At 40.6% G+C, this 20,589-nt stretch overlaps 1 protein-coding gene across 1 annotated transcript in view; it reads left to right on the top strand.

Annotated features, from left to right (window-relative positions):
• Positions 1–20,589, top strand: part of LOC127095502 (uncharacterized) — a 52,538-nt gene that overhangs the window by 28,083 nt on the left and 3,866 nt on the right. Inside the window, exon 5 of the mRNA XM_051034183.1 lies at positions 13,219–13,833. Coding sequence (XP_050890140.1) covers positions 13,219–13,833 — 615 coding nt within the window. The remainder of the gene's footprint in view (positions 1–13,218; positions 13,834–20,589) is intronic.

Here is a 20,589-nt window from a genome sequence, read left to right as displayed (position 1 = left end):
TGATCCCTCATTTTTATGTTGGTACGTAGGCACAAGTCCGAAGGTCTTGTCAAACACAAAAATATAATTAATGAATTATTTTCTCATCCCCACACTCTATTTATTGCAAACATATTTTATACCAAAAACACATACACACATAAAAAAAGGGCTCCCTAGGAGTACCTAGGACACTTTGGGTGCTAACACCTTCCCTCTGTGTAACCAACCCCCTTACCTGTAATCTCTGGCATTTTATCAGTTTTGATTTGAAAACTTCTTATCTTTGGGTTTTGTTCGTACTTTTCCCTTTTTCTTTGGAAACCATAAAAGTGTGGTGGCGACTCTGGTTTTATTGACGTTAAGTTTATCCATAGCTTAATGGTCATGAATTTACCGCTACAACAATATAATACAAGCACAAAATATGGCTCAAGTGAGCAAAGTGAAAATGACTGAAACATAAATAAATTGCATGAGTGTAAATGGCAATGAATGATAAAGTGCATAAATTTAAATTGCATTAAAATAAATGACATTAAAATAAAAGCAATGCAAAGAAAGATGTTAGTGAATGTTAGTGGAATAAGAAAATTGTTTAAGTCATTCTTTGGAGAACACTCAACCATCCACTCACAAGCATGAAGATATGAACCTAGACATCATCTATGAGAAGGGACCCAACTTGAATAAAACAACAAGTATGCCACTAGCTCTCCCAAATGGAAAAGAGGTTAAATATTCACACAATACCATGAGGAATGAGAGATTTACAATCTCACTTGCAAAAATGTTATGCCTTTGGGACAAATTTAGCTCTATGTTAAGAAATAGTAATTGGACTTATGTAGAAGTCACAACTATCTGAGGTCGGGTAATAAAAATATTGGTGTTAGTGCATGCTAGAGACAAGGTACAAAGACCAAGCTCCTAAAGCATACCGCACACAAAAATAAGAGGGGATGGACATATCTCAATCATGCTCATGTTGATTCATCTGACACAAGGTCATTGATGAATCAACCAGCATTTGATCTTGTGAGAAGTCATTGGCCATGGATGGATTGGGAAAGAATTGAGATGAAGATAAAGAGATGAAGTGAAAGATAATCCCAAATTGATCAAGGGATGAACCTCACTTGATCAATACTATCCATTCATCTTGAGAGATGAAGTTCAAACTTCATCAACCCCCTAAATCCAATAGTATTGATCAAATGGAAGTCAAATTTAACCAATATCAAGGCCAAACAAAAGATGAGTCAACACAAAGTTAATCAAATGGCTCAACACAATTTTAAAGTAGTTAAACAATTAAAATTCAATTTTTAAATGAATAAAAATGCATTTTAAAAGATGAAAAAGCTCAAATCCCTTCAAATCACCAAATAAATGGTCAAGGGATTTATCATAGGTCAAACAAGGTCAAAGGACCTTAGACTATTTTTTTTGGCATTTTTGAAAAGTCAGAAGTATTTAAAATCAATTAAAAACAAGTCAAAAATCATTAAATTCACTACAAATATCATATCCAATCCAAAAAATAATTTTAATTCAGAAAATGGAAGAGGAAATTATTTGAATTTTTTTTGGTAAAAGTCCCATTTTTTTGGATTAAAATTGAATTTATAATGAATTTAATAAGAAAATGGTATTTAAAATAATAAAACAGAAAATCAGATAAATAAATAAAAAAAACAATGGCCATCAGATCTCCCTCATTAATTGAGGTGGTAGATCTGATGGCCATGCGCACATGTCCATGGTGTTACAAAGGCAACATGTGTGTATGGATGGTAATCAGATTGGATGGAGGAGATTAGAACATGGACCAAGGATCAAATGGCCTGGATTGATCCAGTTCACCACCGGAGCCCTAGTTTTGGCCATCTTCTTCAGCCACCCTCGTCGGACTGGTCAGGACCAAAACATCACCAAAATTAATGGATCATATGTCATTTTGAAGAGAAAATCACGAGGATCTCAAATTTGATCTCCAATTTCTTCAACTCTCACTTTATAAAAATATATGTGGAGTTGAAGATTGAGGTTCCATGACTGAGTTGCTTCGATTCAACCTCAAAGCAACTCAATCTTATTGCCTACATTGGTAGGACTTCAACCAAGCAAAAATCAAGCAAAATTATAAAGAAATGAGAGAGAATCGAAGACTTGAAAATCTGGAAAAATCACCATCAGGTTGCAGTGTTTAGGCTTGATCTCAATGCAAATTCACTTGGCCTTGCTTCCTCTTGCTTGCAGGAGATGATTAGAACAAATATGGATGTGAACCCTTGGAGTTCTAGCTCAAAAACAGAAAGTGAACTAAAACTCGATTTCAAAGGAAATCTTCAAGGTGTTCTTTCAATAGAGGCCATGGGATTGTTGATCAAAGCTTAGGCCAGGGTCCTCCTCAATTATGAGGCCAATGAGCTCATTATATAGGCATTGTGATGTGATTTCCGCACCTTCTCAATTTAAATCCAAAAATAGCAAGTTGTGTGCATGGGTGCATGGGCATGCATTTAGGACCAAGTAATGATATAATCCACTCCAAATTCATGCACAATTGATACCAAAGTCATAACATGGAAGCATGCAAGAGAGATTAACATTTGAGTATAAAAGTTGCCAAAACAAGCCATCCAAAGGAACCATGCACAAGTCCCTCAATTTTGATCCAAATGGAATGATCTTGGACTCTTTAGAAAGATAGCATGAAGGGGGAACAACTTTGATGTTGGAAAATTTTCCATTTGAAGCTTGGAACTTGATGAATTCTGACCTTGAAGTTGGAGGAATCAAACATACTTGAAACATTTCTAAGTTAAAAGTCAAATGACCCCTTTTTCCACCTTGAGTAACTTTTTCTATGAGCTTCAAATGACTTTGGTTCCTTCATCAAATTTGTATATATTTCAATCATATTAAATTTAGTCACAAACTTGACAACATTTGGATCTTTCATGATGGAGTTATGGATTTTAGAAGTTGAGGAAAATTGCTTGTTCAATGATGATGGCCAAAATGGACCTATAATGTTTCCTCATGGAACATGCTATTGCAGGTGGAATTTGACTTTTATAAAAGAAGAAGATTTGAAGAATACATCTTGAAATTGATCATGAAACTTGGATCATCTTCAAATCATAAAAAATGTGCAAGTTATGATTCTTGGAAGTTGACCTTCCATCTAGGGAACAGACAAAGTGACCTATAATATTTCACCATAAAAAATGACTTTCCAAGCAAAATTAGATCTTGATGCCAACATGAAAGTTGTTTGGAATGTCACAAAGAGTAAAGTTTCTCTTGGAATTATTTTCATATGACTAAAAGTGTAGGAGATAGGGTCTAGGGAACCCTAGATTTGATTAGTTGACTTTTCTGGTTAACCTGCTTGAACCAACTTGCAAACTTGAAGTTCCTTTGATATTTGGGGCTCATGGAGAATTATATATGCTTATGATGAAGTTAAATTAAGTATACCATAATACCTTTGACCAAATGTTGAAGAAACTTGCTGAGGAAGTCACACAAGATACCTAGATGAATTAGGGCTTCCTTGACAAACAAGCTTCAAACTCTTGATGAATTCTTAATCAAAATAAAAAATGAAGAACATTGGGATCCATATATGATGCTTAGAACTCAATTGTACCTTTGCTTGCTTGATACCTTGCACTGAGGGTCTCAAACCCTAGTTGTGAGCTTGATGAGGTATAGGTGGATGCACACACTACCTACAACAGAAACAAAACTATACTAGACATATTTTTTGGGTATTTTAGTTAGCAAACAAAGAAAAATAGAGTATGATACAAACAAAAATGCTTGGTGATCTCTCCCAATGCAAACCCAATGAATAATAGGTGAGGAGGATATCAAGTTGTGATCCCAATGCCAATGCAAATATGATGAGATGGCATGAGGGATCTTAGGGTCAAAATTGGGGTCTTACAGTGTCCCTTATCCTCTTTATGTACTCAACAGCTGTTAACAAATAAGTCATCTATGAGTACAAAGAAATAATGTGTCAAGATGTAAAAAGACGGAGACAAGATCTTTTATTTCCCTCACCTTCATGTATAAGGGTTTCGACCCTGACATGCTTTATGTCGACATGAAGGTGGCCTTTGAAATTGTATATGTCGTGCTTAGTCGGAGTCACTCCCTAAGTAGTCTCAGGCATTAGTTTTTGTGTACCTTCAGAAATTTCCCACAAATGAACCACCATGGAAACAGAGGGGCGAAATCGAGAGCCATTTCACTTGTTGGCAAAGGAGGAAATTTAGGAGGAAAGAATTTTAGAACGAATAAATACTTGTCCTTTATGTAATCAGGAATGCGTAAGTTTGGAAGCTTTGAAGACATATTTTTTCTTTTAAAGTGACAGCTACTTCACGGATCATTCGACTAAGGTCGTCAGGGTCATACACAGTTTCAAAATATTTATGAAAAGCTTGGATCTCCTTAATGTGTCAATCTCTACCTTTTTTAACTTTTGTTGCAAGGAAGAATAAGCATTAGTTAGATATTGGCTTAATGGTGCAGCAGTCATGAACTCCTTAGCATGATATTCCTTCCACCAAGTGTCAAATTATGGAGTATAGTTGAAGGATGGTTGGAAGGCAAACGGAGTCAGCTTGGGGAGATTACTAGCATGTCGAGTTATTCGTCGAAGGTAGTCATCTTTGGAGTAGTCGATTGTGCAGAAGCCTCATACTCAGCCATATTATTCGTGCATTTGAAAGTTAGCCTTGCTGTCTGAGGAGTAATGATTACTGCCCCAATACCATTTCCATACTATTTTACAGCGCCATCAAACACCATACCCCATCTGGAACCAGGCTCTGGCCCTTCATCGAGTGTAGGCTCATCGCAATCTTTCATTTTCAAATACAGAATTTCCTCATCTGGGAAGTCATACTGAACTGACTGATAATCCTCGATCGGCTGATGTGCCAAGTGGTCAGCCAAGATACTACCTTTAATAGCCTTCTGAGTTCGATACTCAATATCATACTCAGATAACAACATCTGCCAACGGGCAATCCTTCCAATTAAAGCAGGCTTCTCAAAGATATACTTGATTGGATCCATTCTGGATATCAACCAAGTCGTACGATTTAACATATACTGGCGTAAGCGCTTAGCAGCCCAAGCCAAAGCACAGCATGTCTTCTCAAGCATCGAGTATCGAGACTCACAATCGGTGAACTTCTTGCTCAGGTAGTAAATAGCATATTCTTTCTTCCCTGATTCGTCTTGCTGACCAAGGACACAGCCCATGGAGTCTTCAATGGTCTCCCTTCCACAGGAGGGGACAGAATCGGAGGTTCAGACAGATACTCTTTAATACTGTCAAAGGCTTTCTGGCAATCCTCGGTCCAATCATGAGACTGATCTTTCCGGAGGAGCTTGAATATCAGCGCACATGTGGCAGTCATGTGGGATATGAATCTGGAAATGTAATTCAAGCGACCAAGAAAACCTCGGACTTGCTTCTCAGTCCTGGGCGCGGGCATCTCTTGTATTGCTTTGACCTTTGCAGGATCAACCTCAATACCTCTTTCACTAACAATAAAGCCCAATAACTTGCCAGAACGGACTCCAAATGTACACTTGTTGGGATTCAGACGAAGCTTGTACTTCCTCAAACACTGGAAAAGCTTCAACAAATGCTCTACATGTTCAACTTCTGTTCTCGACTTAGCAATCATATCATCAACGTATACCTCGATCTCCTTGTGCATCATATCATGAAACAAGGTAGTCATAGCTCGTTGATACGTGGCTCCGGTGTTCTTCAAACCGAAGGGCATCACTCGATAACAGAATGTTCCCTAAGGTGTGATGAATGTTGTCTTCTCCATATCCTCGGGTTCCATTTTAATCTGATTATATCCGGAAAATCCATCCATAAATGAGAAGACTTTGAATTTAGCTGTATTGTCTACCAACATATCAATATGTGGTAAAGGGAAATCATCTTTCGGACTAGCTTTATTCAAGTCTCTATAGTCCACACGCATCCGGACTTTTCTGTCTTTCTTAGGCACGGGCACAATATTGGCCACCCATTGAGGATATGTAGAAGTCACCAGAAACCCTGCATAAATTTGCTTCTGAACTTCCTCTTTGATTTTTACTGCCATATCAGGATGAGTTCTTCTGAGCTTCTGCTTCACAGGCACGCACTCAGGTTTTAGAGGTAGGAAATGTTGCACAATACCAGTATCTAGACCAGGCATGTCTTCATATGACCAGGCGAAGACATCAACGTATTCTCGTAGCAATTCAATCAACCCCTTCTTAACAGATTCTTCTAGGAGTGCCCCAATCTTCACCTCACGATGTGGCTGAATGATCTTCTCTTCATGCTCAAGTAAACGGGTGATCTCATCAGGAATCTCTTCAACATCATCTTCCTCTGCCTCAAATACAGGGAATTCAAAATTGGGAGATGGTGTTGGGTCATTATGTTCAATGGGTCTAGAAATCAACCTGCATAATGATTTTGGATATGAAAAGCTTTAGAATTCAAACAAGGCAAATCATTATGCAGATGAAAAGATTGATTTTATTTTTAGGGTTTTATGTGATCACCAATTTCATGCAAAAAGCGAAAAGGGAAAATAATTTGGAAAAACAAACATTTAACATGAATTTATTGAATGAAAATATCATTGTATTTATGTTGCCAACAATGTCATCACTCCTACTTTTGGCATGGGAGAAGGGTTTTTAAACAAAGTGATCATTACGTTGTCTTGTGGACAACTGTAGGAATATCCACAGCGACCCAATTGTTGCAGACCCCTCCAGGGATGATGAAATTGTCAGAATCCTCTGCATCCTCTTCCAAGACAGCAGCAACTTCCTCATCCTGACCGGTGTGGATAAAACCTCCACTCCTGAATAGCCCTTGCGCGTTGAAGACCCCAGAAGAAAAGCCAATGCCAGCCCGGGACTTGTTGTCTTCTAACTCAATCATTTTTCCCAAACCAGCAGTTGCACCACACTCAATGGCCAACTTCGCATCTCTATAGGAAGTAAATGAAGGAGTTCTCTTCTCAATAGGCTCAGCTATAGATAAAGCTTGGAAAGGAGTTCCAACTTCATCCTCAACATCTATGTACGAGAAGGAAGATAAATGGCTAACCAAGAGAGCCTTTTCTCCCCCTACCACCACCAGTTTCTTATTCTTCACAAATTTCAGCTTCTGGTGTAGGGTGGATGTCACGGCGCCAGCCTCGTGAATCCATGGTCTGCCTAAGAGACAGTTGTACGATGGGTGGATGTCCATAACCTGGAAGGTAATTTGGAAATCACTTGGTCCAATTTTGATTGGGAGATCAACTTCCCCAATCACAATCTTACGCGACCCATCAAAAGCTTTCACAACAACTCCACTCTGCCTCATGGGAGGCCCTTGATATGATAGTCTTGAGAGAGTGGACTTTCGCAATACGTTCAGGGATGACCCAGTGTCCACCAGCACATTGGACATGGCGTCGTCTTTGCAGTTCATGGAGATGTGTAATGCCAAGTTGTGGTCTCTTCCCTCCTCAGGGAGATCAGAGTCACAAAAGCTCAAATTGTTACAAGCGGTAATGTTTGCAACAATGCTATCGAATTGCTCTATTGTGACATCATGATCCACATATGCCACATCCAAAACTTTCTGTAGAGCCTCTCTATGTGGTTCTGAATTCAGAAGTAATGATAACACGGATATTTTGGATGGCGTTTGTAGAAGTTGGTCTACAATGTTGTACTCGCTCTTCTTGATGAGCCTCAGCATCTCATCACAGTCTTCTTTTCCATTGCCACTAAGGCCAACAGAAGTAGGAGTTTTTAGTACAGAGGAGGGTTTAACAGCAAGTGCCGGATTCGGAGAAATCACTGCATTCCCAATCGGGCGTTCAACAAAATCAGCATTAGTTTGAGGCTTTGGTGGTGCTGAAAACACACGACCGCTGCAGGTCAAACCACTTACATCTGCAATATTCACAACAGAGGAGGATGGTAAGGACACTTCTTTCCCATCTTCTACAGCAACAGCGTTGTAACGAAAGGGAATTGCCTTTTCAGATGAATACGGTACTGGACCGGCAGGTTTAATGATCAGAGAAGGAGAAGCCTTCTGCTTGCTACCATCATACTTGATGATAACAGGTTCGTGCATCCGAAATACTGGGGAAATTACGTTGACCTCAGGCTCATCTTCGTCAACATTCCTATTCTGAAGAATCTCAATGACCCCTTCGTCCAGCATTTCCTGAAGATCCTTGCACACTTGGCGACAACCCAATCTGTTAACAGGGCATACTCGGCATCTATCATGATCGTGCTCATAGTGACTGTACTCGCATAGCAAACGATGCAACTCGACCAGAGACTGTCGGATATGACTCACATATTTGACCTTGTATTTGCCAGGGCAGCCCTGGACCATGTTGACAGATTTCCCATGCTCGGGCAATGGGTTCTTCTTCACGTTAGGACCTACGTCCTCAAACCACAGAATGCCACACCTCACAAGGTCTTGAACCTTGGTCTTCAAAGGATAGCAATTCTCCACGTCGTGACCGGGAGCACCAGAATGGTATACACAATGCAATTCGGGCTTATACCACCACTAGGGGTTAGCAGGTATAGCTGGTGGGTCTCTCGGAGTAATCAACTTCCTCTCTATCAAAGAGGGATATAATTATGCGTACATCATCAGAATAGGATCAAAAGTGACCCTTTTCTTCTCGTAACTAGTGCTGGTTTGATTATTGTTTTCGAGGCTGATAGGCCTGCTGTTGCGGACGATGCTGTTGCTGATATTGCTGAGGTGGTTGCTGATTGTTGCTATGTTGATTGTCTCTGAACACAGGTGCTATATGAGCCACCTGGTGCTGGTTACTGGCGGGACGCACAGTCCTCCTCCTCACAGAGGGTCTTCTTGGTTTCACATGGGAGGTCACAACATGTGTCTCTCCATCTTTCTTCTTTGCAAACGCCCCATAACGTTTGGCAGAAGAACCTTCTTCTCTGGTTAGACGTTCTTCTCTAACCCCTTCTTCTAAACGCATCCCCATATTCACCATCTCGGTGAAGTCAGAAGGAGCGCTAGCAATCATCCTCTCATAATAGAATGAACTCAAGGTCTTCAGAAAGATCTTGGTCATTTCCTTCTCTTCTAGCGGAGGCACGATCTGTGCTGCCACCTCTCGCCACCTCTGGGCATACTCTTTGAATGTTTCCTTATCCTTCTGGGACATGGCCCTCAATTGATCCCTATCGGGAGCCATATCCACATTGTACTTGTATTGCTTGATGAAGGCCTCACCAAGGTCGTTGAAAGATCGGATGTTCGCACTGTCTAACCCCATGTACCATCTCAGGACAGCACCGGACAGACTATCCTGAAAGTAGTGGATGAGCAACTGGTTGTTATCAGTCTGAGTAGACATCTTCCTGGCATACATGACCAGGTGGCTGAGAGGACAAGTGTTTCCTTTGTACTTTTCAAAGTCAGGGACCTTGAATTTCACGGGAATCTTCACGTTGGGAACCAAACACAGTTCCGCAGCAAACATGCCGAAGAGATCCTTTCCTCTAAGAGTCTTCAATTCTTTGCGAAGCTCAAGAAATTGATCATTCATAGCGTCCATCTTCTCATAGACATCTGGGCCCTCAGACGGCTCAGAATGATAGATGGTGTCGTCTACCCTAGGCATGGTATGCACGACGGGAGGAGGAACAGCAAGGACCGAGCTAGATGCCGACATAGAAGCAAAAGTGGGAGCAGGACCCTCAGGCATGAAATTAGGAGGCATCCCCCACAGAAACTCGGTTGGCATGGCTGTAGGAGCAAAGTGTGCACTGGCTGCAGGCACAGTAGAGGAGACATTCTCTGAGATAACTGTCCTCTGGGGAGGAGTTGAAGGCGTTGGAGAAGACTGGCTCTGGGCAGCCAAAAATGATTTCATCAAAGCACTCAGTCTGGCCACTTCCTCTTTGAGTTCACGGTTCTCTTACTCTAGTTGATCCATCAATCTTGCAGAGTTGGCTCTAGTGTAGTACCGGTGAGTCAGCTTGTCTTCAAAATAAATGAAGAGCACAGAGTTAGACCACAGGACAAGAGGCCGGAAAAAAAACCTGCTTATGCACATGATGCATGTAATGCTTGTGCACATGATTTATTTTTTATATTTCAAAGGAACTCTAGGGTTTTATTTGCAAATTTTGGGAAATATTAATCATTTATCACATATTAAAACATCTCATCAAATAATACCAGGGAAAAGAAGTACAGCATTGTCAATCATATACAAGAGAAAAGGAAAATAATCATCCTATGGATCCCTAGAAACAATCATCTAAAGCTCGGGACACATGAAGATAAGATGCACGAAGTCTCTTCACCTCCCTCTCGTAGGCTGCCTGTAACACCCCGATAATAATATGGTAATTATTTAAATTAAGTTAATAATATATTTATTAATTTAATTAGATAATTGGATTATTATTATTATTATTTTGGAATAATAATTAATTGAAAATATATAAGCTGGAATAAGTAAAAAGAGTTCATTTTGGAAAATAAGGTTTTCACGTGAAACTCAGAGAAGCGGCTGAAAGAGGCAGAGCAAGAGGAAGAACCAGAGAGCAAAGGTTGGAGAAGAGAAGAGCTTGGAGCTTAAAGATTCGTCGGATTAACTCAGGTAAGGGGGGTTTATCGTCGTTTAATGGGTATTATGGGTTAGCATGTAATGGGTAGTGATAAACCGTTGAATTGACCCTAATTGGGATTGTGAATGCTGAAAATGATGTTGGATAAACTGTGTTAAAAACTGTAATTGAATCGATAATGGTGTGTGTCGTAATTTATTGGACGTATAGCTTTTTACGGAATTGGAATCGGAGGTCCGGAAGTCCTCTAACGGCGGAAATTGCGGAGGATTCTGCATTCTGCTTTGTGTTAGCGCAGGAACTGCTATTTTGTCTGCGTTAACCGGTTAACCCAGGGTGTTAACCGGTTAACACTGTTACGAATTGAGAATTAGTGCTGTTTTGCCTGCGTTAACCGGTTAACCCAGGGCGTTAACCGGTTAACACTGTTAAGTTTTGGGCAGTAAGCGTGTTTTGCCTGCGTTAACCGGTTAACCCAGGGCGTTAACCGGTTAACGCTGTTGCAGAGTGGAAAAAGTGTTAATTAAAATGTTGTGTGCCTAATTGGTGGTTGCCTATATCGGTGTGTGATATAGTAGGGATTATTTCCCGCTGTTTTGAGCAGTATAGGTATTAGTAGAGTGTGCTAATACTGTGTTTAATTATTTGACATGATATGATGTGTTGATACATGTGTTGATGATGTATGATGATATGCATAATGCTGTGAATGTATATATTATGCATGTATTTGTGAATGGACTGTTGTATGGCTTAGAGTGTGAGCATATGTCCATTGTGGATTGTTGTTGATGTTGCATTGCTAGATGATTAGCGTGCATAGCATAGCCTGTGGGGCTGTAGCTAATTCCCATGGTGAGGAATTAGTGAGTGAATCATTGTGGATTTGTTGTTGATGTTTGCATGCTAGATGATTAGTGTGCATAGCATAGCCTTCGGGGCTGTAGCTAATTCCCATGGTGAGGAATTAGTGAGTGAGTCATTAGATCTCAAATGAGTGAGACTAGTGAGCTTAGTAGCCGTATCTGGATTGATCGGTGAGCTTGAACTATATGTTCAAGAATAGTCGGTACCGCATGTGTGGAGTCTCATTGCATAATTGATGTATGGCGTATAATATGAATGGATGTATTCCAATATTATACGTGTGGTTGTGTTGACATTGAGTATGAGTATGATTGAGTTGATATTGCCGTTGCTGAATGTGTAATCTGATTTGGGTGATGAAATGTGTTATTTACTTAACATGACATGATAATTTATAATGCTTATTATATCGATTGAGGAACTCACCCTTACAACTATTTTTCAGGTAACGAGCAATGAGTTGAGTAGAAGCTAATACTTGGAGTCTAGTGTAGTCTCCTTAGTGGGTCATGCTCTGATAGATGTAACATCGGGATGGGATGTTTTGAATATTTTATTGATTGGTTGTGAACCATTTTACATGTAATGTTTTACATGAATGATGAGATTTATATCCGCTGCGTTTTATGCAAATGCTTATGTTTTGAATTAATAAAGGAGCATGACCGTTATATTGTTGAATGGTGTGCAGTGTTTGTGTGTGACACCCTTAACTGCATAATTACTCTGAGTTTTATATGTTGTTTTAATTAAATATTTGGGGTATTTTAGAAGGGTGTTACATTAGTGGTATCAGAGCATAGTCGGTCGAGTCGAGTCGTAATTATTCTGTTTCCCTGTACGGGATAGGTGTTGTGTAACCCTATCAGTACTTATTGTTTTAGCTTGTTGGGTTTCAGAATAGAGATGGCTGGAAGAGGTAGAGATGATGCCGCGATTGCTGAGGCTCTGGGTATGCTAGCTGGAGTACTTGGAGGGAATCCGAATGTTGTAGGAATGGGAGCTGCTCGTCAACTGAGTGAGTTCCAGAAGAACAATCCTCCAATGTTCAAGGGAGCATACGATCCAGATGGCGCTCAGAAGTGGTTGAAGGAGATCGAGAGAATCTTTCGAGTGACTGAGTGTGCCGATAACCAGAAGGTCAGGTTCGGTACGCATATGCTATCAGAGGAGGCTGATGATTGGTGGGTTGCTACCCGCACTGAGTTGGAATCTGCTGGGAATACTGAGATCACTTGGGCTGTGTTCAGAGAGAGATTTCTGAGGAAGTATTTTCCAGAGGATGTCAGAGGAAAGAAAGAGATAGAGTTCTTGGAATTGAAGCAGGGTAACAAGTCTGTTACTGAGTATGCTGCTAAGTTCACAGAGCTGTCAAAGTATTATACTCCCTATAATGAGGCTGTTGGAGAATTTTCGAAATGTGTGAAGTTTGAGAACGGGTTGCGTCCCGAGATCAAACTGGCTATTGGGTATCAGCGAATTAGAGTGTTTTCTGATTTGGTTGACTGTTGCAGGATTTTTGAACAGGATTCCAAAGCCAGAGCAGAGAGCTATCAGCAAAGGGTTGATAGGAAAGGCAAGAATCAGAATGATCGTGGAAAACCGTATGCAGCTGGCAAAGGTTTCCAGAAGCAGATTGGGATGAAGAGGCCTAGTGGGGGAGACTCTAGTTCCCCTGCTAAGTGTTATAGATGTGGTCGGGCTGGACATCGTGTCCATGAGTGTACCAGTGCTGAGATGAAGTGTTTCAAGTGTGGAAAAGGTGGTCATTTGGCTGCAGAGTGTCGGTTGAAGACTGTAACTTGTTTCAACTGTGGAGAGTTGGGTCATATCAGTCCACAGTGTCCTAAGCCGAAGAAAGAGAATCAGTCAGGAGGCAAGGTCTTTGCTTTATCGGGTTCTGAGACTTCTGCAGATGATCGTTTGATCCGAGGTACGTGTTATATTAATGGCTTTCCTCTTGTAGCTATTATTGACACCGGTGCTACTCATTCCTTTATATCTTTGGATTGTGCTGTGAAACTTAAGTTAGAGATATCTGAGATGTATGGTAGTATGGTGATTGATACTCCTGCAAAGGGTTCAGTGACTACTACTTCAGTTTGCTTGAGTTGTCCTTTGAGTATTTTTGGTAGAGACTTTGGGATAGACCTTGTGTGTCTTCCACTAGTGCAGATTGATGTTATCTTGGGAATGAACTGGTTGGTGTTTAACCGAGTTTCTATCAACTGTTTTGATAAGACTGTGATATTTCCTGAGATTGAAGAAGGAAAGAGTTCGTTTCTATCAGCCAAGCAGGTGAATGAGGAAGTAGCAGATGGGGCGGAGTTGTTTATGCTGTTAGCGACTCTGGAGGCTAAAGATAAACTGGTGATTGGCGATCTAGCAGTGGTGTGTGATTTTCCTGATGTGTTTCCTGAAGAAGTGAATGAATTGCCGCCAGAGCGTGAAGTTGAGTTCTCGATTGATTTGGTACCTGGTACTAGACCGATATCGATGGCTCCGTACCGTATGTCTGCTGTGGAGTTAACTGAATTGAAGAGTCAGTTGGAAGATCTGTTGGATAAGAAATTTATTCGTCCGAGTGTGTCGTCGTGGGGTGCACCAGTGTTATTGGTTAAAAAGAAAGAAGGTACTATGAGGTTGTGTGTGGACTACAGGCAACTGAATAAAGTGACGATCAAGAATCGGTATCCTTTGCCGAGGATTGATGATTTGATGGATCAGTTGGTTGGTGCGAGTGTGTTCAGCAAGATAGATTTGAGATCTGGGTATCATCAGATACGTGTGAAAACTGAGGATATTCAGAAGACTGCTTTCAGAACAAGGTATGGACATTATGAGTATTCTGTAATGCCTTTTGGTGTGACTAATGCGCCTGGAGTATTCATGGAGTATATGAATAGGATTTTCCATCCGTACCTAGACCAGTTTGTTGTGGTGTTTATTGATGACATTTTGGTGTATTCGAAATCTGAAGAAGAGCATGCTGAGCATTTGAGAGTGGTTTTAGAAGTTCTACGAGAAAAGAAGTTATTTGCTAAACTCTCTAAATGTGAATTTTGGTTAGAAGAGGTTAGTTTTCTTGGTCATGTGATTTCAAGAGGTGGTGTTGCTGTTGATCCTTCTAAGATAGAAGCGGTATCTAAGTGGGAAGCTCCGAAGTCGGTTTCTGAGATAAGGAGTTTTCTTGGACTTGCAGGTTATTATAGGAAGTTCATTGAGGGATTTTCTAAGTTGGCGTTACCGTTGACGATGTTGACTAGAAAGGGACAAGCATTTGTTTGGGACTCAAAATGTGAAGAAGGTTTCCAAGAGTTAAAGAGAAGGTTAACTACTGCTCCTATTCTGATATTACCGAGTCCGTCGGAACCATTTGAGGTTTACTGTGATGCTTCATTGTTGGGTTTGGGTGGTGTGTTGATGCAGAATAAGCAGGTTATAGCTTATGCTTCGAGACAACTGAGGGTTCATGAGAGGAACTATCCGACGCACGATTTAGAGTTGGCAGCTGTGGTATTTGTTCTGAAGTTATGGAGGCATTACTTGTACGGGTCAAGATTTGAGGTTTTCAGTGACCATAAAAGTTTAAAGTATTTGTTTGATCAGAAAGAGCTGAATATGAGACAGAGGAGATGGTTAGAATTTCTGAAGGATTATGACTTTGGTTTGAATTACCATCCGGGTAAAGCAAACGTAGTGGCTGATGCATTGAGTCGGAAATCGCTGCATATGTCTATGTTAATGGTTAAGGAATTGGATTTAATTGAGCAGTTTAGAGACTTGAGTTTGGTGTGTGAGAGTACTCACAATAGTGTTAAATTGGGAATGTTGAAGTTAACGAGTGGTATTCTGGATGAGATTAGAGAGGGGCAGAAATCCGATGTGCTTTTGGTTGATAAGTTGACTCTAGTGAATCAAGGTCAAGGTGGTGAATTCAGAGTTGATGAGAATGATGTTTTGAGATTTGGTAATCGGGTGTGTATTCCGGATGTTATCGAACTTAAGAAGAGTATTCTTGAAGAAGGACATCGTAGTGGCCTGAGTATTCATCCTGGAGCTACGAAGATGTATCATGATTTGAAAAAGTTATTTTGGTGGCCGGGAATGAAGAAAGAAATTGCGAGTTTTGTTTATTCCTGTTTGACTTGTCAGAAGTCAAAGATTGAGCATCAGAAGCCGTCTGGGCTAATGCAACCGTTGGCTATTCCAGAGTGGAAGTGGGATAGTATCAGTATGGATTTTGTTTCTGGTTTGCCGAGGACAAATAAGAATTTTGAAGCCATTTGGGTGATTGTTGACAGGTTGATAAAATCGGCTCATTTCATTCCGATTAGAATGGATTATCCGTTAGAGAGATTAGCTGAGTTGTATATTGAGAAGGTTGTAAGTTTGCATGGTATTCCGTCGAGTTAGTTTCGGACAGAGATCCTAGATTTACATCGAAGTTCTGGGAAGGTTTGCAGAGGGCTTTGGGAACTAAGCTGAGATTGAGTTCTGCATATCATCCGCAGACTGATGGTCAGACTGAGAGGACGATTCAGTCATTAGAGGATCTTTTGAGAGCTTGTGTTTTGGAAAAGGGAGGTGCTTGGGATTGTTATTTACCTTTGATTGAGTTTACCTACAACAATAGTTTTCATTCGAGCATTGGTATGGCACCGTTTGAAGCTTTGTATGGTAGGAGATGTCGGACACCGTTATGTTGGTATGAGTCCGGTGAGAGTGTTGTGGTTGGACCGGAGATTGTTCAACAGACTACAGAAAAGATTAAGATGATTCAGGAGAAGATGAGAATTGCTCAGAGTCGTCAGAAGAGTTATCATGATAAGAGGAGGAAGTCACTTGAGTTCCAAGAGGGAGATCATGTGTTTCTTCGTGTTACTCCGATAACTGGTGTTGGTCGAGCTTTGAAGTCGAAGAAGTTGACACCTCGATTTATTGGTCCTTATCAGATTTTGGAGAGGATAGGGGAGGTAGCCTATCGTGTCGCTTTACCGCCGTCGCTTGCGAATTTGTATGAGATTTTTCATGTGTCTCAGTTGAGGAGGTACATTCATGATCCGTCGCATGTAGTCCAAATAGATGATGTACAGGTGAGAGATAACCTGACTGTTGAAACATCACCTATGAGGATTGAGGATCGAGAGTTGAAGCAGTTGCGGGGTAAAGAGATTGCCTTAGTGAAGGTAGCTTGGGGAGGACCAGCAGGTGGCAATGTGACTTGGGAACTGGAGAGTAAGATGAAGGAGTCTTACCCAGAGTTGTTCGCTTGAGGTATGTTTTCGAGGACGAAAACTCTTTTAGTGGGGGAGAGTTGTAACACCCCGATAATAATATGGTAATTATTTAAATTAAGTTAATAATATATTTATTAATTTAATTAGATAATTGGATTATTATTATTATTATTTTGGAATAATAATTATTTGAAAATATATAAGCTGGAATAAGTAAAAAGAGTTCATTTTGGAAAATAAGGTTTTCACGTGAAACTCAGAGAAGCGGCTGAAAGAGGCAGAGCAAGAGGAAGAACCAGAGAGCAAAGGTTGGAGAAGAGAAGAGCTTGGAGCTTAAAGATTCGCCGGATTAACTCAGGTAAGGGGGGTTTATCGTCGTTTAATGGGTATTATGGGTTAGCATGTAATGGGTAGTGATAAACCGTTGAATTGACCCTAATTGGGATTGTGAATGCTGAAAATGATGTTGGATAAACTGTGTTAAAAACTGTAATTGAATCGATAATGGTGTGTGTCGTAATTTATTGGACGTATAGCTTTTTACGGAATTGGAATCGGAGGTCCGGAAGTCCTCTAACGGCGGAAATTGCGGAGGATTCTGCATTCTGCTTTGTGTTAGCGCAGGAACTGCTGTTTTGTCTGCGTTAACCGGTTAACCCAGGGTGTTAACCGGTTAACACTGTTACGAATTGAGAATTAGTGCTGTTTTGCCTGCGTTAACCGGTTAACCCAGGGCGTTAACCGGTTAACACTGTTAAGTTTTGGGCAGTAAGCGTGTTTTGCCTGCGTTAACCGGTTAACCCAGGGCGTTAACCGGTTAACGCTGTTGCAGAGTGGAAAAAGTGTTAATTAAAATGTTGTGTGCCTAATTGGTGGTTGCCTATATCGGTGTGTGATATAGTAGGGATTATTTCCCGCTGTTTTGAGCAGTATAGGTATTAGTAGAGTGTGCTAATACTGTGTTTAATTATTTGACATGATATGATGTGTTGATACATGTGTTGATGATGTATGATGATATGCATAATGCTGTGAATGTATATATTATGCATGTATTTGTGAATGGACTGTTGTATGGCTTAGAGTGTGAGCATATGTCCATTGTGGATTGTTGTTGATGTTGCATTGCTAGATGATTAGCGTGCATAGCATAGCCTGTGGGGCTGTAGCTAATTCCCATGGTGAGGAATTAGTGAGTGAATCATTGTGGATTTGTTGTTGATGTTTGCATGCTAGATGATTAGTGTGCATAGCATAGCCTTCGGGGCTGTAGCTAATTCCCATGGTGAGGAATTAGTGAGTGAGTCATTAGATCTCAAATGAGTGGGACTAGTGAGCTTAGTAGCCGTATCTGGATTGATCGGTGAGCTTGAACTATATGTTCAAGAATAGTCGGTACCGCATGTGTGGAGTCTCATTGCATAATTGATGTATGGCGTATAATATGAATGGATGTATTCCAATATTATACGTGTGGTTGTGTTGACATTGAGTATGAGTATGATTGAGTTGATATTGCCGTTGCTGAATGTGTAATCTGATTTGGGTGATGAAATGTGTTATTTACTTAACATGACATGATAATTTATAATGCTTATTATATCGATTGAGGAACTCACCCTTACAACTATTTTTCAGGTAACGAGCAATGAGTTGAGTAGAAGCTAATACTTGGAGTCTAGTGTAGTCTCCTTAGTGGGTCATGCTCTGATAGATGTAACATCGGGATGGGATGTTTTGAATATTTTATTGATTGGTTGTGAACCATTTTACATGTAATGTTTTACATGAATGATGAGATTTATATCCGCTGCGTTTTATGCAAATGCTTATGTTTTGAATTAATAAAGGAGCATGACCGTTATATTGTTGAATGGTGTGCAGTGTTTGTGTGTGACACCCTTAACTGCATAATTACTCTGAGTTTTATATGTTGTTTTAATTAAATATTTGGGGTATTTTAGAAGGGTGTTACACTGCCTCCATATCTGCCTTCTCCTTAGCGAGTCGATCATACTTCCTCTTCTAAAACTTGGAAGACTGAGGAAGTAGAGAAGTCCATGCATCATTAGGATCATCAATAACCTGATGTTCGAGGAACTCTATCAAAGCATCCTTCTCCTTAATCTGCTAAAGCAACTCCTCTCGTTCACGGATCCAAGCACGTGAACGGTCTTCGTCTCCCAACTCCTCTACTCCTTTATTAGGGAGGGTTGAAGGCCCAGCCATAATCAGAGGTGTAGTTCTCGGATACTCGTAAGGCATGAGATACTCAGACGCTCTCTTCCTTACCCAAGCAGTGTAAGGTTCCAAAGCGGTGCAATTCTTAGGGCCCAACTCCTTCCTTCCTTTCTTATGAATCTTGCGCCAAGCGCGGATCATCCTAGCTTTCAAGCCTTGGGGATCTTTACCCTCCTGAAAGAACACACCCTCTAACGAAATGTTATTAGGTTTATCCTTTAGGGGGAACCCAAGCTGACGACGTGCCAAAACAGGGTTGTAGTTAATCCCACCACATGTACCAAGAAGAGGCACATTGGAGAATTCACCACAAGAGTCGATAGTCTGCACACCATCATACACACGATTATACCAAGAGATATCATCATTAGTGAGAGACATAAGTCTCGTGGACCACCGTAGACATCCCTTGCTCTCCTTGAAAGCGACCGTCCGAGGTAAGTGAGAAATAAACCACTTATACAACAGAGGCAAACAGCACACAATGGCACCGCCGCCCTTTGCATTCCTCATATGCAAAGAGAAATAGGTATCACCCAACAGAATCGGAACAGGATTAAGAGTAGAAAAGATCCTAATAGCGTTCACATCCACAAACTTGTCGATGTTGGGGAACAACACTAACCCATAGATGAGAAGTACAAATATGGCTTCAAAGGCATCCTCACTCATGGCCTTCCCATAGATAGTAGCTTGAGAAATGAGGAACTCAGAAGGGAGACCTTGAATTCCACCTTTAGTAGTCATATGAGCACCAACCAGAGATTCATCTATGTGCAACATGTCAGCTATCTCTTGAGAAGTAGGAATACTCTCCAAGCCACTGAATGGCAATTGGTCTAGAATAGGTATACCCACAAGATAGGCATACTCCTCAAGCGTAGGCAAAAGCTGGAAATCCGGGAACGTGAAGCAACGGTACAAGGGATCATAAAACTGCACCAATACACTCATCAATCCTTCGTCCACCTGAGTAGTCAAAAGAGGAAGAAGCTCCCCAAAACGAGCTTTGAAACCCAAGGGATCTAGTACATAGGATGTCAGATTCCTTAACTCTTTCAAATCTGGTTGTCTGAAACTGTACTTCTTTGTATTCCTTCTTTGTCTTTCCATGTCTGAAAATTTTGCAAATAAACCCCTTAAGTTCCTTGAGAATTCTCTTCATTATTGATGATATGGATGCAAATGGATGCATGGATGCATGAATGCAACAATCACACTCAAGGATCAAGCAAAGCACGCCAAACAAAGGTCATGGGATGGATCATATTATCCTTAATATCAATCATCCATTTTGGTGGATTATGGTTTACACCTTATCAAAACCCAAGTTCCATTGATATTAAGGATATATGAACGGATCAACCATGAATCAAGGGTTTGTTGCAAGTCACGAGCATGGAGTCTTGGTTAAGAACCACCCAAAGGGAATGTACTAGGGTTTAAACCTGCCAAACATGTTCTACAAGAGGTTCCCATAGTCATCATCCCATCTTTCGGATATTATCGGAGAAACGACTACTCGTATTCCAAAAATATTCTCAAGAGAGACTCTTATGAGTGTTGTATCGCG

This window comes from Lathyrus oleraceus, chromosome 1 (genome assembly GCF_024323335.1).
Source record: "Lathyrus oleraceus cultivar Zhongwan6 chromosome 1, CAAS_Psat_ZW6_1.0, whole genome shotgun sequence".
NCBI lineage: Eukaryota > Viridiplantae > Streptophyta > Magnoliopsida > Fabales > Fabaceae > Lathyrus > Lathyrus oleraceus.
Note: the sequence above shows the minus strand (reverse complement) of the source record. Positions and strands in the feature narration are given on the sequence as shown.